This window comes from Episyrphus balteatus, chromosome 3 (genome assembly GCF_945859705.1).
Source record: "Episyrphus balteatus chromosome 3, idEpiBalt1.1, whole genome shotgun sequence".
NCBI classification, from domain to species: domain Eukaryota; kingdom Metazoa; phylum Arthropoda; class Insecta; order Diptera; family Syrphidae; genus Episyrphus; species Episyrphus balteatus.
Window position 1 is genome coordinate 42588559 of NC_079136.1, and position 14215 is coordinate 42602773.

The 14215-nt window shown below is 29.9% G+C and overlaps 1 protein-coding gene across 1 annotated transcript; it reads left to right on the top strand.

Annotated features, from left to right (window-relative positions):
* Positions 1–1710: 1710 nt before the first annotated feature.
* On the top strand, positions 1711–9328 carry LOC129915672 (uncharacterized). Its single transcript, XM_055995328.1, has 7 exons — positions 1711–1818; positions 2089–2176; positions 2238–2376; positions 2441–2570; positions 8237–8331; positions 8794–9030; positions 9085–9328. Exons 2-7 carry the CDS (start codon positions 2097–2099, stop codon positions 9193–9195), a joined length of 792 nt encoding a protein of 263 aa, XP_055851303.1. The 5' UTR covers positions 1711–1818; positions 2089–2096; the 3' UTR covers positions 9196–9328.
* Positions 9329–14215: the final 4887 nt, after the last annotated feature.

Below are 14215 nucleotides of genomic sequence, written 5' to 3' on the forward strand. Positions count from 1 at the left end.
ATTGAACTCTATGAAAGCTGAATTGTAGATTGTTACTTGAGAACGCAATAATACCTACGTGATGCGACATAATAAATATATTTGTATATTCGTCTTTTTTACGCTCGTGTTAGTTTATTCTCCATTCAATGCTATCCATCTCCTATTTTCCTCCCTACCGACGTACAAAAGCCGTCCGTCTATCAAAGTAGTAGAGCTATAAAATCAGACTAACAATTTAGCCTCTATAAAACTTTACAGAAGCAACAAAAATATCTTTAAAGCTTTATAGAAGCAAAATTGTTAGTCGGTACCTTCGTTTTCAGGAAAGGTGTTTGATTCATTGTATAGCCAGTTTCGAATAGAGACACAAATGAGATAATTTGCGAAAATATCTCTTTCGGGCTCTAGCAGAAACAGGCAATTACATAATTCTCATAAAACACCTCATTTGCTCGAAATTAACTAGAAAATTAATTCACATTTCTACAAACAAACCTAATCATTCATAGTAGGGGTAGGTGTTCATGTAAACGCGGAAAACCCATAGAAACTGTAGAAACCGACGGATTTTCTATCGGTAGAAATATGAGCTGTCAAAATTTGTATGGGAAAAATATTCAGCAAATCATAGAATTTATTCTCACAAAATTGAAGCAAAAACCGTAGAAAAAAATCTGATAAACTTTGGGTGAGTTCAATCACCTATATCGGATAGGCTATCTATAACCGTATCTGGAATATTTTTTTGAACGCGACAAAAATGTCTTATTATTCAGATAACCACAAATACAATATGTTAATATTGAAAAGAGAATATTATTTTATTTGAACAAATTACATTTTTTTTTTAATTAATGCATAGTATTTGCGAAATTAGCTTGACTTTATTTTTGTAATTGAACAAAGTTAAGAATTCTATCGTTACATGAATACCCTCATTATAAATAAATAGTGTGAATTTTCTACGAACAAACCAAATCATTCATTGTGAATGTGTTAGAAAGTAGTTCTATTATGAGCTGCGTCCTGCGTTCCTTTGGAAATATTTATCTACTGCTTAGTACTTAAAGCTGCTTTGAACCACATTAGACATTACACATAATAAGGTAATATATTCCGAACGTTGTCAAAATTTGTTTGCCAAAAATGGGCACCAATCTGTCAGGTCGGCCTTTAATTTTTATATTTCAATCGCAGTAAACAGGAAATTTGTTTTTGTTTTAATTTATAAAATGTCATTTAAAAATATTATAAATTGAAAAATAACAAATTTTCTTCGTGTTTCATCGCGGTTTATCGGTTTTTGTGCGTTTTTCGTCGGTATTTTAAACAATTAAGAATTCGGTAGCTGACATTGGTAGCCAAAGTGTCATGTTTTGACAATCTGGCGACCAATGTCAGTTCGGAATATATTACCTTTTTATGTGTACTGTGGCTTTGAACTACTTTTTCAGTATAGCAACAACAATTTAAAAAGGAACGCAGCTATGATAAAAGAAGAAATGAATTCTGGAACGACATGAACTAGTCTGTAATGAAAGCACTTATTGATTAATTTGCTAAATTATCTCGAAGTTTCAAAGACAATTTGCAAAATTTTATCAAAAATTATCTCATTTTCCCCATTTGAATGAAATTTGACATAAAAGAAAAATGTTTTTATGGCATTCATTGTGAATGTACTCCATATGCCTATGGTGAACTATCAAAAACCACATGCAACTACCCTACCGACTCCATTTTGACATTTCATCTGATGTGTCAGAATTTTTTAATTGACTTTTTTGTGTTAAAATAAATTTTATCAACAAAGTATAAATATTTTTGTTTTATTTGGTATGTTTATTTTATTCAATTAAAAATTAAATAAAAATAAAAAAGACATTTAATATTTTCCAATTCAATGTGTCACCAATCACTTTAAATAAAAAAACTAATATTTTCTAAAGCGAAAAGAAAACGTTTACTTCACATGTTTCTTTGAATTGGGTGACGCCCAAAAAAAATGTCTTAGTTTTGGTGCTGACGCCTTATTCTTAATTGAAAAAATACACTTTCCTTAAAACTCTTAAACTCTTTTTATTTATTTTTCTTAAATCAAATTAGTTTAAAATATGACGTTAAACTATGGAAGGAAAACTCCATCGAGTGCCTATCGATCAAATCCTTCTGTTTACTCTCATGCAACTGGAAGGTAAACAACGTCAACATGCACTTAATTTTCCCTCACTTAACTAAAAATTGAATTTTAATAGGTCATCAACGAATCTTCATTCGATAAAATCACGTTCAACTCGATCCGTTCGAATACCTTGGTACCAGAAACCAATTTTGAAAAACAATCAATACATCGATGTGCAAAAGAGTGCTCTGCTGATTGGATTCTTTTCTATTGTAAGTTGAAGAAGAGTGACATTATTCATGATTTTGTTTTAATGCTTTAAGTTTATCTTTGTAGTTCGTAGCATTGTTTACTATTGCAACTGCGATTTTCGATTTATATTGCTTAGCAATGGCTGCTCCAGGATCAACTCATTACGGATATTATATCATTTCGTATGAATTTGTTTACGTTGGAAATGTTCATGGTGAGTATTAAAATAATTGATTTAATGGAAATAATATGACTCTTCTATCAATGTTGTGGGAATTTAAAGATCACGTGTTGCGCTTGAAATGAATGCAACTCTGAAGCAGGGTCGATAATAACTTTTACCCAATAATTCATGTTTTATCTTCAGAAATGTATAAATTTTAGGGCCAATTTATTGAGCCTCCATTAAATTTTTAAATTTGTCGTTTTAGTTAAAAGCTTTGTTAATCTATTGACGTCTTTAAGTTTCCATCATTAAAAATTCATTTAATTCACTCTGCTTTAATTAAAGTCTTTACTTTTAATGGAAACTTTAAATTTAAAACTCCATTAAAAATATCCCAGGAATTTTTTTATTTTTTGAAAAATTAAACTGTCAAAAGCTACATTTTTGTCAAATAAAATATATTTAAATTTGAAGATTTGAAGGATAAACAATATAAAAACTCAAAAATGATGGCCCTTAAGTATTTTGCAGCTAAAACGCCAGGCAAAAACCCACAGACGGTGTTACGATATACAATATCACGAATAGAACTTATGACAAGGCTGAGCATAAACTGAAAATATGTATTTTGCAGCACGACAACCGTTTTTTTGGAGGTGAAGCAGTTGATATAGTATACATATGTATGTGACAATTGCCCACGTACATGTTAACGAAAATTGACTTATTATAATAAGTGAATTTTCGTTTGTTTAACCCGCATACCTTCCCTTAATAGAGCCTCGACTCGCAGTTATTTAAAATAATATTACCTTTATGGCATTATTTTGAATATAAACCAATTCTTAGTTAGCAACGGCTCGCATGATAATACCAATATAATCGGCAATAGATTCGCATATTTGCAAGTGCATAGAAGCATAAATTCATGAAGATTTACCCTATTGAACAGCTTTAGCTCCATTAAAATCACATCACAAAATTTAAAATAAAGTTTTAGAATAATTTGGGGTAGGTACTTTTACCAATTACAATTACCAAACGTTGGTCTTATGATATTGATTGAACACTTTTTCACCATCTCAATATTTCCATATTTTTATGCATATTTTATTTATTTTTAATTGTCAATTGACACTGAAACTTTTTTTAATAAAATAATAAATGAAATGACATTTGACGCTAATGGAGAGTGAATAAATAGAAACCCTGTCTAAAACTTCTATTTGCTCTAAAAATCCCTCTTAAAAGGTCGAATTTGGTGTTTTAACTAAAACGACTTTTAAATTTAATGATCAATTAGTTAATGATGCCAAACTTCAAAAAAGCCCTTAAAAGAGACTGAATTAAACGAATTTGGTTTTTAATTTTAAAATTCCCTTTTTTAATGGCGATTTAAGTTTATTGGAGAGTCAATAAATTGGGCCTTAATTAATAATTATAATTAATCTAGCTGTTTGGATATTAAAATTGTTTTATTCTACAGTCTACTCGTCTACTGCTAAGTGCCTTATAAAACTAAAAACATCGGTTGGCAGGAGTAATTCTTTGTTTAGTTTCTGCAATATTTACAAAAACGTTGAGGATGTTGAAATTAAACCTCAATCGTAATGTCTTGAAGTTATAATGGGCGCATTTAAGAACGTAGTGACTACGTAGTCGAGTTTCAACTAGCTTTTGGAATGCGAATTTGCACTACAAAGCTAGTCAAACGTAGACTGTCATATTTGATAGATGAAAACATGAAATAAAAAAAAAATTGTGTTTTGAGTGCCTTTAAATTGCTTTTTTTCCTTTCATAATTTTTCAATTTTGCAATTTATATTTAAATACTGCAGAATTATTTCATTTTGAATGCTTTTTTAATCAATTCCACCAAAAAATTAAATTAAATACAATTGCTTCCATCAAACAGCTGTCTGAGAAATGTCAACTAACTCTAAAGTCGAAATTTTTACACTACGTCGGAGGGGAAATTTTAACTAATTTTTTAGTTCTTTTCAGCCAATCAGAAATCGACTACGTAGTCACTAGATTTTTTAATGCGGTTAATGATTTACCTGCAGTGGTAAGCTCAGTTGGCTTAGTTCAACCAGCGTTACCGTTGAAAATTTTTGAAAGGTCGCTAAAAAAGTCGCTTTGAGAAAAAAAAGGTCGCTAATCTGAAAAATTGAAAAAAAGTCGCTTTTTTGTGGAAAAAGTCGCTATTTGATGTAAAAAAAAGTCGCTAAACCGTTTTCATATGTTTTAACATAGAGAAATGAACGCAAGTTGTCTTAAAACAAAGTTTTAATTCTTTGATGCCGGGTACAAAGGGGTTAAGTCAAAAAAATCGATTTTCTTTCGTTTGGTCCTATCGCCATAGCTCTAGCGTATCTCCTTCTGTTTGAAATGATTCGGTACAAAGGGTTTAAGTCAAATTTTTTTTAAATAGTTTGGTACTAAAGGCGTAAGTTGACTTAACTCCTTTGTTTTTGCATTCATTTTTAATTTTTAAATAAAAAAATTGATCCTAAAGCGTTAAGTCAAGAGGAAGGAAAAAAACGAAAAGCGATTTTTCTACAGTATTATATTATTTCAAAAAGAATTTTCACATTTGTTAATTAATCACATTAATATTTCCAATTTTCTTTTATAAATTAAACCTTGTTATCAATGTAAACAAAGATTTTTCTTGACTTAACACCATTGGACCAAGTTTATTTTTGAAGACTAAATGGCTCTAAAGTGTTAAGTCAACACAAGTTTTTTTTCAAAAACGGTCATTTTCTGGTCAACAGCATATGGATATTAAAATAGATCTTATAAATGATATTTCTGCATCATTACTTTTTAAAGATAATAATATTCAGATTTACAAACAAAAATTGAAACTTCAATTTCATTTTCCTCAAAACTACATTTTCTGACTTAACACCTTTTTACCCGGCGCCAAAGAATTTATACCAAAAATATAACAAAATTAGAAACTAAAAAAAAAGTCTTAATTTTAGGAACTTAAATTTAGTTGGAGGCTACGCTTGGACCGTAGATTTGAAGTATGTATGAAACATTTAATTTAACCAAGAATAAAATATTAAATGAAAAAAGGCTTTCAAGCTTACCAATATATTTTTTCTCTTACCAATTCCATTGAAAATTCCATCTTTTTGTTCGGCTATTTTTTCATTGTATGTGTTCTTGTTTGATTTGACATCTGAATAGGAATGTGGAAGAAGTGCAAAAGAACATACCTACCTACTCACATGCAATGTAATGGACTTTGAGTTTGAATTGAAGTTGTGGGTATGGAAATAGATGAGTTTATGGGTAGGCGTTTTTCTCTTTTAACTCAGAAAAAGGCTCTGAACAGAGCCAGAACATTCTGAGCACGCTCTGAATAGCCTCTGAGCGCTCAGAATTATTTTTAAAACACACCTAAACATTTTGTCTATTAACCTGTAATTTTCTTTTACAGAAACAAGAAATAAAATTTAAAACTTAAATTAAAATAAAAAACTAGACCGACTGCTGCACTTTTGCACCATTATTTTATTTGTTTGATTTTTTTTCAATTTCACTTGCTAAATGCTTGTGTTCAGCATTCAACTCGGTCTGCTCAGTTATTTTATTCAGAGTCCATCGATCGCACTCTGAACAAGCTCAGAATACGTTCAGAAAGAAAAAATAAACACAAATTTGAAGCTCCAAATGTTCAGATAAAAAAGAAATACAATTTTTAGAAAAAAAGTCGCTATTATGAAATTAGTGAAAAAGTCGCTTTGAATAAAAAGTCGTCTCTTGGTCGCTAAGGCTTCAAAAAGGTCGCTAATAGCGACTAAAGTCGCTTAGCGGTAACGCTGGTTCAACCCCTTTTTTTAATCGTTTCATTCATTGTTAAAACTTTCAAACATTAATGCAAAGCAACCCAATGCGCAATAAACTCGACCACTTTCTTTTCTTTTTCTCTCTTCTTTTGAGAAATCAATTTGCAGAATGTCTGCTTTCAATTGCCTGCATCGTTTTGTTTGTATTTTGAAAGGCGTTAAAATATTCCTGCAAAACAAAATCACTGACGCACTATTATCTATGATACGATGATATCCCGAAAACTGGAATTAATTCATTTTTTGTTTACAAACCAAATAGCAATGCCGAAAAAATTTCGTTACATTAGCAGACAGACATATAGACACTTTATTATATAGCCCAGTAACCTTGTCGAGTCTGTAGAGGAAGACCGTAGTTCTGATTTTAGGTACAGCTTTTTATAACAATGGCCAGGGGAACGAACAACAAAGTGTCGAAGAAAGTTTCGGACCGCAAATATGTAAAAAAATGCAATTTCAAAAAATACAATTAAAAAAATTATATTTATTTATGAACGGAAAAACTAAATAATTAAATAAATTAAAAAACCAAGACAAAACAAAAACTTATGAACTAATATCATAGACTCTTTACTTAATGACAGCACGTAGCTTGCACTGAGATTATCTTTGTCTTCTTGTAAATTCATCGTTCTCTTAATTTTTGCTGTATTCTCCAGTGTGAATCTCTTATTCATAATTCTTTCCTTGTCATCAAAATCAGCGGTGTGTCCATGCTCTGTGATATGCTGTAAGGGTCCAGCTGATACTCTACTCATTGTTCAGCTATTCTCGTAGCTAGTGTTAAAATTAAAATAATTCTTAAAAAATGCTAATATAATTTAAAATAATAATTCATTCTCAATTAATATGTTGTCGTATGGTAAACCTAGAGCCAACGAAGAAGACAACTTATTTATCAAAGAATAATTTAGCTCTTTAGTGCTAATTTCATCAATTTAGTTCAAATATATTATTTTTTTAATACTATATTATATACAAGTTGTTCCGAACCTTTACATTTTACTGAAATGAAATTTTTGAAAAAGCTGTTAGAGCATAAAATAAAACTTTTGAGATCAGAACCACGTTGCAAAACAATTTTACACTGGGAGAATTTCACATGAATCCCTTAAAAATTACTAATGTTACTCCTTATGTCGCCCTCCCCTTCATGATTTGAAATAACTTTATCCGTGTTAAAAATAAATTAAAATATATAAAACTTGGGGCTGTTGTTATTTGAAACATTTGGAAACTGAATGTTTCCTCTAATATAATTTTTGTTCTAAAAACTAAAACAAGGTTTTTTCGCCGAGCTGGAACTCAAAAAGGTAAAAATCTGTTTCAAATTCAAAGAAGAGTAACTACCATATAGTTAAAGCATGCAAAGTTTAACATTTTTGAGATGAATAGTTTTGCAAGAATTTAAAGTTTATTGCCCAAGGCCCAAAATTCTAGACTAGTATTTTTAAAATTCCCGTTTTAAATGGCGGTCTTGCCGTTTAAATTTTCAAACGTCGAGAAGTTATCGTATATGAATATGTTTACTTTTTAAAATGTCCCTTACCAATTCCAATTTGAGAAAATTGTGTAATTTCATCACCTGAATACCGTCCCGAAAGTTCGCCGGGGAGTAAATTGAAGGACAATTTTATTCGACTTTCTATTAGAGATTCGATCGCTTGCTTGTTTGAAATCTGGAGAAATTCCGCTTAAACTAAACTGTTTTGTGATTAAAAAAAAAAAAAAATAAAGGACATATAAGTCAACTTTGAGGCACAATAAAAAATTCCCATTTGTGATCAGGAAAAAAATCTAGAGAATTTTAAACTAAACAATAAAATTTATTTATTTATTTTTCAGTACGCAATGGACTCATTGTAGCAGCCTTATTTTCCTTAATTGGAGCTTGTGTCGTATTTTTCACCAGCATTCTTCTTGTTATAGCTTTACGCAAGGTAAGTTCTATTTATGAGTAACCATTTAAACAAAATAATATTCTAATTCATTACTTAAGTTTATTATGTACCATAATCAATTATATGTATATCAATATCAATCATTAACTTGCACATTTCACGCTCACTGCTCTCTGACTTTTCATTTTTAAAGAGAAAAGAGCATGGATATTTTAAAAATAGATTCTACATACCGGTAGGACTTTTTTCTTTCTTTTTTAATTTCATTTTTTGTTCCTTACAAATTGTAAAGATTTTTTTTTTAATTATCAAAAAAATGCTTCCATTCATTCATCTCGCATGTGTCTGCAAAAATTAAAAAATTAACAAAAACAACTAAAAGCTTTGTATATGTTTTGGTGGTAAAATTGGCTTCAAATTGATTGTTTGCATATCATGCCGAATGTGTCCATTGTTGAAATTGTGTTTAAAGGTTTTTTGTTTTTTAATTGTGTTTGTTAGGAATACGAAAGAAAAGTAATGCCATGGTTATGGTCGTTTGCTGCATTCACGTGCCTCAGATTGTTGGCTTTTATATTTTTCGCCATTGTCAACGATTTGATTTTCTTCTACAACATTGTAATGGTGCTTTTGTGGATTGTCATTATTTGCATTTCAATTTATGGCTGGCTAATTGTCTACTCGTTATTCTTGGAGTTGGCTGATTTGACAAAACTCGAAGATTTGGCACATTTAAGGGTGAGTTTATTTAAATTTATGCACTGATTCAATTTTAATGAGTTTTTTTTATAGATGGGAACAATGGCTTCTTTACATTCCACAACGCACTCCCTTGCTGGTTCGCGTCCAACAACACCTCACAGCACTGTGTCTACAATGCCCATTGGCGAGACATTTAAATAAAACAAAAATGTTTTGAAAACACAAAAAAACGAATACACATCCCATCCACCAATCGAATATAACACACATCCGTCCCTCTTTTTTATAGATTTTTATTATTAGGTGTAAGCTTTTAAAGTAAGCATTCCATAAACAGAAAGTTATGCTAGAAACTTTTCTAGTATTATTTTGAAAAAAAAAAACACTTTTTTTAAAGCAATTGTGCCTTAATGTTAAAGATAGATTTATTATATCATCACTTTATAATGTATTTTATTGTTAAACAAAAGAAAAAAAAAAAAGAACTTAAATGAAAGTATTCAATTCCGTCCACAAAGTTAAAATTCGTAAGAAAAATGGAATTTTTTCTTTTATAAATTAAAATTTTTTTTACACACAAGTTTTAAATTGTTTTGGATAAAACTTGTATAAAGTTCATTTTTACGTTATGACGTAACATTTTTTTAAATCATTGACATAGAAAATATTTACAAGTTTCCTAGAGTTTTTTTTACATTTTACTTATTTGCAAAGTTATTATTGTATTTTGTACTAAAGAAATAACATAACTGTTTAATATACAAAATAAATTTTGTTTAAAAACTTTAATTTCATGCCTTTTTCTGAAACAAACAAATCATAAGTAAGTTATCGAATTAAACGTTTCCTTTTTTTAAAATAGGGCGCCAATGTTTCTTGTTCGTCTCATAAATTCAAACTGAATTGGGTTGAATTGGTCGCACGAACTTGCTCTTAGAGTTCAAGTTGCTTAAACTTTTAAGACTTTTTATATAGAAATTTGGGAAATGTAGGGCCATAAAAACAAACCAAAATAAAAATAAAATTTATTTTTCAAAAAAATAAAACAACATCTGAAATCAAATCACCCCAAAAAACAAGTATGCAGTTTTATTTGAAATATTAAGGTGCATTTTTAGAAGAAAAATTTCAAAGTCGTTAGAGCCGTTTTTTAAAAAAACTAATTTTGTATAAATAATTTTTTGGAAAAAAAGTTTTAACAACTTAACTGTCCCCATAGAAACTCATTATAAAACCTCATACGTCCATCATTATTCTCATCAACAACCTTATAAGTCCCATGAAGCACATTGGATTCATATAATTTATTTTTTCCCTTGCCACCAGAGTCCAATGAGTCATATATGATACATACACATATTTTCATAAAATAGAATTTACTGTCCCCATACAAACTTCTTCAAAATCATCTCTACGTCCAGTACTTTTTTTCAAAAATAAGCATTACTATTTAAAAATAATGTAATTAGAATTGGTTTCTTACCTGAGTAATTGGTAAATATTGTTTAAAAAAGGATTTAGTTTTATGCTCCTATATGATTCACGGACGTATGATATTTGATTTTCATCGCCACAAGTCTAATGAATCATATAGGAGCATAAAACTAAACCCTTTTTTAAACAATATTTACCAATTACTCAGGTAAGAAATCAACTCTAATTGCATTATTTGTAAATAGTAATGCTTATTTTTGTAATGAAAATGTGAAAAACTGACATTGATACCGTATAGGCTAAAAAAGTTATAACTTATAAGGGTCAAATGGTCATGGAAATCAGTTTTTCACAAATATCTCGCGATCTATTTCTCGGAGGTCATCAGAGAGCATGATTCGTCGTAAAACTATATACAATATAATTTTCTCTCTAAAATCAACCGTTTCGGGTGTAGAGCGCAGAGAAGATGAACTAGATTGCACTTACATACGAAAAAACACATCTCTTTGGTTTATGTTTCTCAATTTTTGAGGTTCTTATAGAAGCTGAAGCTGCTTATATTTGTTTGGTCTAATTTACTTAGGATTATTATTTTTATACGGATTCTCTAAAAAAGTGCAAAAATGTACACACTGAGATAAAAAGTAATAAACAAAAAAGAAAAAAAAAATTGTTTTTAAATTGTGTATGTTCCCTTACTTCTTACCCCTTTCAACAGCCTTGGGGAGTAAAAAATTAAAATTAAAAGCAGGTATTAGTTGTTTGGCTCTCTAATTAAAAAAGTATTCATTCTATAGGAAAATTTTGAATTTAAAAAAGAAAGATAATATAATTTAATGTCAAAAACGTCCCTGCAAATTTTCTGTAAGATGAGTCGTTTTCGAGGTATTGATCAAAACGTATTTTTCAAAAAGGCTGGCGTGTGGAAAGCCGTACTAGACAAAACACATTATCAAGCCTCTTTTAATTACCCTGCATTCAAATTTTGATGCCTCTACTATTAATGGTGTTTTAATTTTCTTATTATGTATATACCCATACAATAATTGTGGATCGTAGTTAAAAAAATATTCTTCCATATGTTTACTCCCAAAATAAAAAAAAATCTTCAAAAAAATCAAAGATTTTTTTATGAAATAACTTTTTTTGCTCAAACATTTTTCCAATTTTTCTTGCAGTTTGGGAAAGTATTTCTTCTTTTAATACACATTCATGAATAAATTATGTTCTATAGCCATATTTTCATATAGCAAACACGTTTTTGGAAACACGTCTTTATGAATCATATATGACTCATGGACTCTAGAAACACGATACAGAAAATATTCTATGAGTCAAATAGGACTCATGGGACGTGGAGTGATGAATCCTTCAAATAAACAAAATAATATTGAACGTAGAGAGGTTTTTTAATCAGATTTTATGGGGACAGTGAAGTTGTTTTTAGTAAAATATGTAAATGAGTCATATATGATACATGGGACTCTGTAGGCTTGTGACAAAACATATATTTTGAGTCATATGGGACTCATTGGACAGTTAAGTTGTTTTAAAATAAAATTGTTATGCCATTTTGTAGAAACCACAAATAAAATAAAAATTTCAAAAAAATTCAATGTCCCGTTTTCGAAAATTTGATTTAAAAAAAAATTTCAAATTTTTTTTTTTAAATCCAAAAATTATTTTTTTCAAAATTTTATTTTTGGCTTATATTAAAATGAGCTGCATTCCTTTGGAAATATTTATCTACTGCTTAGTACTTAAAGCTGCTTTGAACTACTTTTTCAGTATAGCAAAAGTAGTTCAAAGTAGTTTTAAGTACTAAGCAGGAGATAAATATTTCCAAAGGAACGCAGCTATGTATTATATAAGTGCTTTTGTATGAAAAATTTCGTTGAAATACAATAAGCAGTTTGGCAGAAAATCAGATTTGAAAAAAGCGGTCCTATGGCAGGTACCGTTAATAATGATTTTCGAAAAAAAAATTTTTTCTTCAAAAGATAGACCTTGTTTAAAAACTAACATTTTAATTTTTTTTTAACAAAATCGTTGGAGCCGTTTTTGAGAAATTAAACTTTTCCGAAATTTTTATATGACAGGTACCGTTATTTTTGGTTCAAAAAAATTAATTCCAAAAATCCCTCTGGAGAGTCGCCAAAAACTGCAACATAACAAGTTTGAAGACAATCGGTCCATCCGTTTAGGCTCTAGTTCCTTATACAGACAGACAGACGGACTTCCGGGACCCACTTTTTTGGCATTGTCTATCATCGTCATATCATGGAAAAATGTTATCTCAACTTTTTTTGTTGTTGTACGTATGCATAACTTGATATAGCACCTATATCGCAAGTAAAAATCTCTTAGATGGACTTTCTTGATTCTTTATTCGCATGATAAATGAAACCGCATTATCAGATTTTTTTTTTGTTGGGTACCATATTTTTTAACAGTTTTTTTTTTTTTAATTTAGATAAAGCTATAACGTGTAAGTTCTAGTGACTGACTTTCGATCGCATACCCCACCGAAGGTTATTTTTCATGTGTACACAAAGTACTCTTTTAATTCTTTTTTCTGTTCTCCATTTTTATGTCAATTTGGAATCAAGGATTTCCCCAAGATATTTAGCTTCCTTTGAAAGTTTCAGAGGAATGTCATTTAGTTTAGGATAAGTAAAGTGTTCTAAATTCCTTTGTATTATTAGCACCGATATCATTTTATGTGCCCAAGAAATTCGTTAAATGCGTATTATTTATCTTTAATAGCAGTAAGATACTTACCCGAAATCCATATTACCTACTATATAGTCACAATTTCATTTGATTCCTTAACCTTTTAAATATGTCCGGGGTGTGTTTTTTGAGCTCGAGACTTTTTTTTCAATTTATAAAACCACTGCACTGATTTACCTTTAAGGTAAGCAAATAGTTAGGATTGAGAAGTGACCTAACATGCAAATCAATTATTCTCTCCAGTGTCTTGAGGAAGGACGGTGAGAGACTTATCGGTCTGTAATCTCTTGCAGTAGTGTGTCTTATATAATTATCCAAATTTAATTAAAATTTGTTTGAAATTAAAAAAAAAAAATACCGCCAAATATCGCTTGTCTGTAGCTGAAATTATATTGATGTATGCATGGTCCTTTAGTGCTGCACCACATTTGTCAATCTTCAATACCATTATAATATTTAAAAAATAATATGTAACATTTAAAAAAAGTTCCACATACGCCACAGTGACCCACTTAATTACAAACAAGTTCAACTTGACCTGTTATTGACTGTCAATGCTTTATTCGGCCTTATCACTAATCTATTTTATATGTATTTGCAATGAATCTTGAGCTTTTTGGGATTCCCAACTAATCAGCCCTATTGTGAGTTTCACGTGAACAAGATTCCACCCGGAAAAATTGAATTTCACTTTTCTCGTATTGTGAGTTCCGGGCGAAAAGTTGTTCACGTTCGGACATCTCCCTGTATTTTTAACTTTTTTTTTTCAGGTAACTTGTGAGGTATTCGACAGCTCTTCTCTCACTAGTTTAGCGGAAAATGTAAATGCACTTCGGGTGAAACTTATGATAGCTATTAAAATTCCGGACGAACAAAAATATTCCGGGCGGAAAACATTCCACGTGAAACTCACACTATCACACGATGACTAAAAAGCCATGATTTTTTTTTTGAAAACAAGAAGAAAAATCACTACGTGCCCTATTCCCACGAGTTGATTTGACTCAGTCAAGCAAAAAAATCTCCAAGTTGTATTGAAGTTACAAAACAA

Coding starts and splice junctions, on each gene's coding strand:
- LOC129915672 (XM_055995328.1), top strand. CDS start 2,097: ATGACGTTAAACTATGGAAGGAAAACTCCATCGAGTGCCTATCGATCA. Junction 2,571..8,236: donor TTACGTTGGAAATGTTCATG/GTGAGTATTAAA, acceptor TTTATTTTTCAG/TACGCAATGGACTCATTGTA. Junction 9,031..9,084: donor AAGATTTGGCACATTTAAGG/GTGAGTTTATTT, acceptor TTTTTTTTATAG/ATGGGAACAATGGCTTCTTT.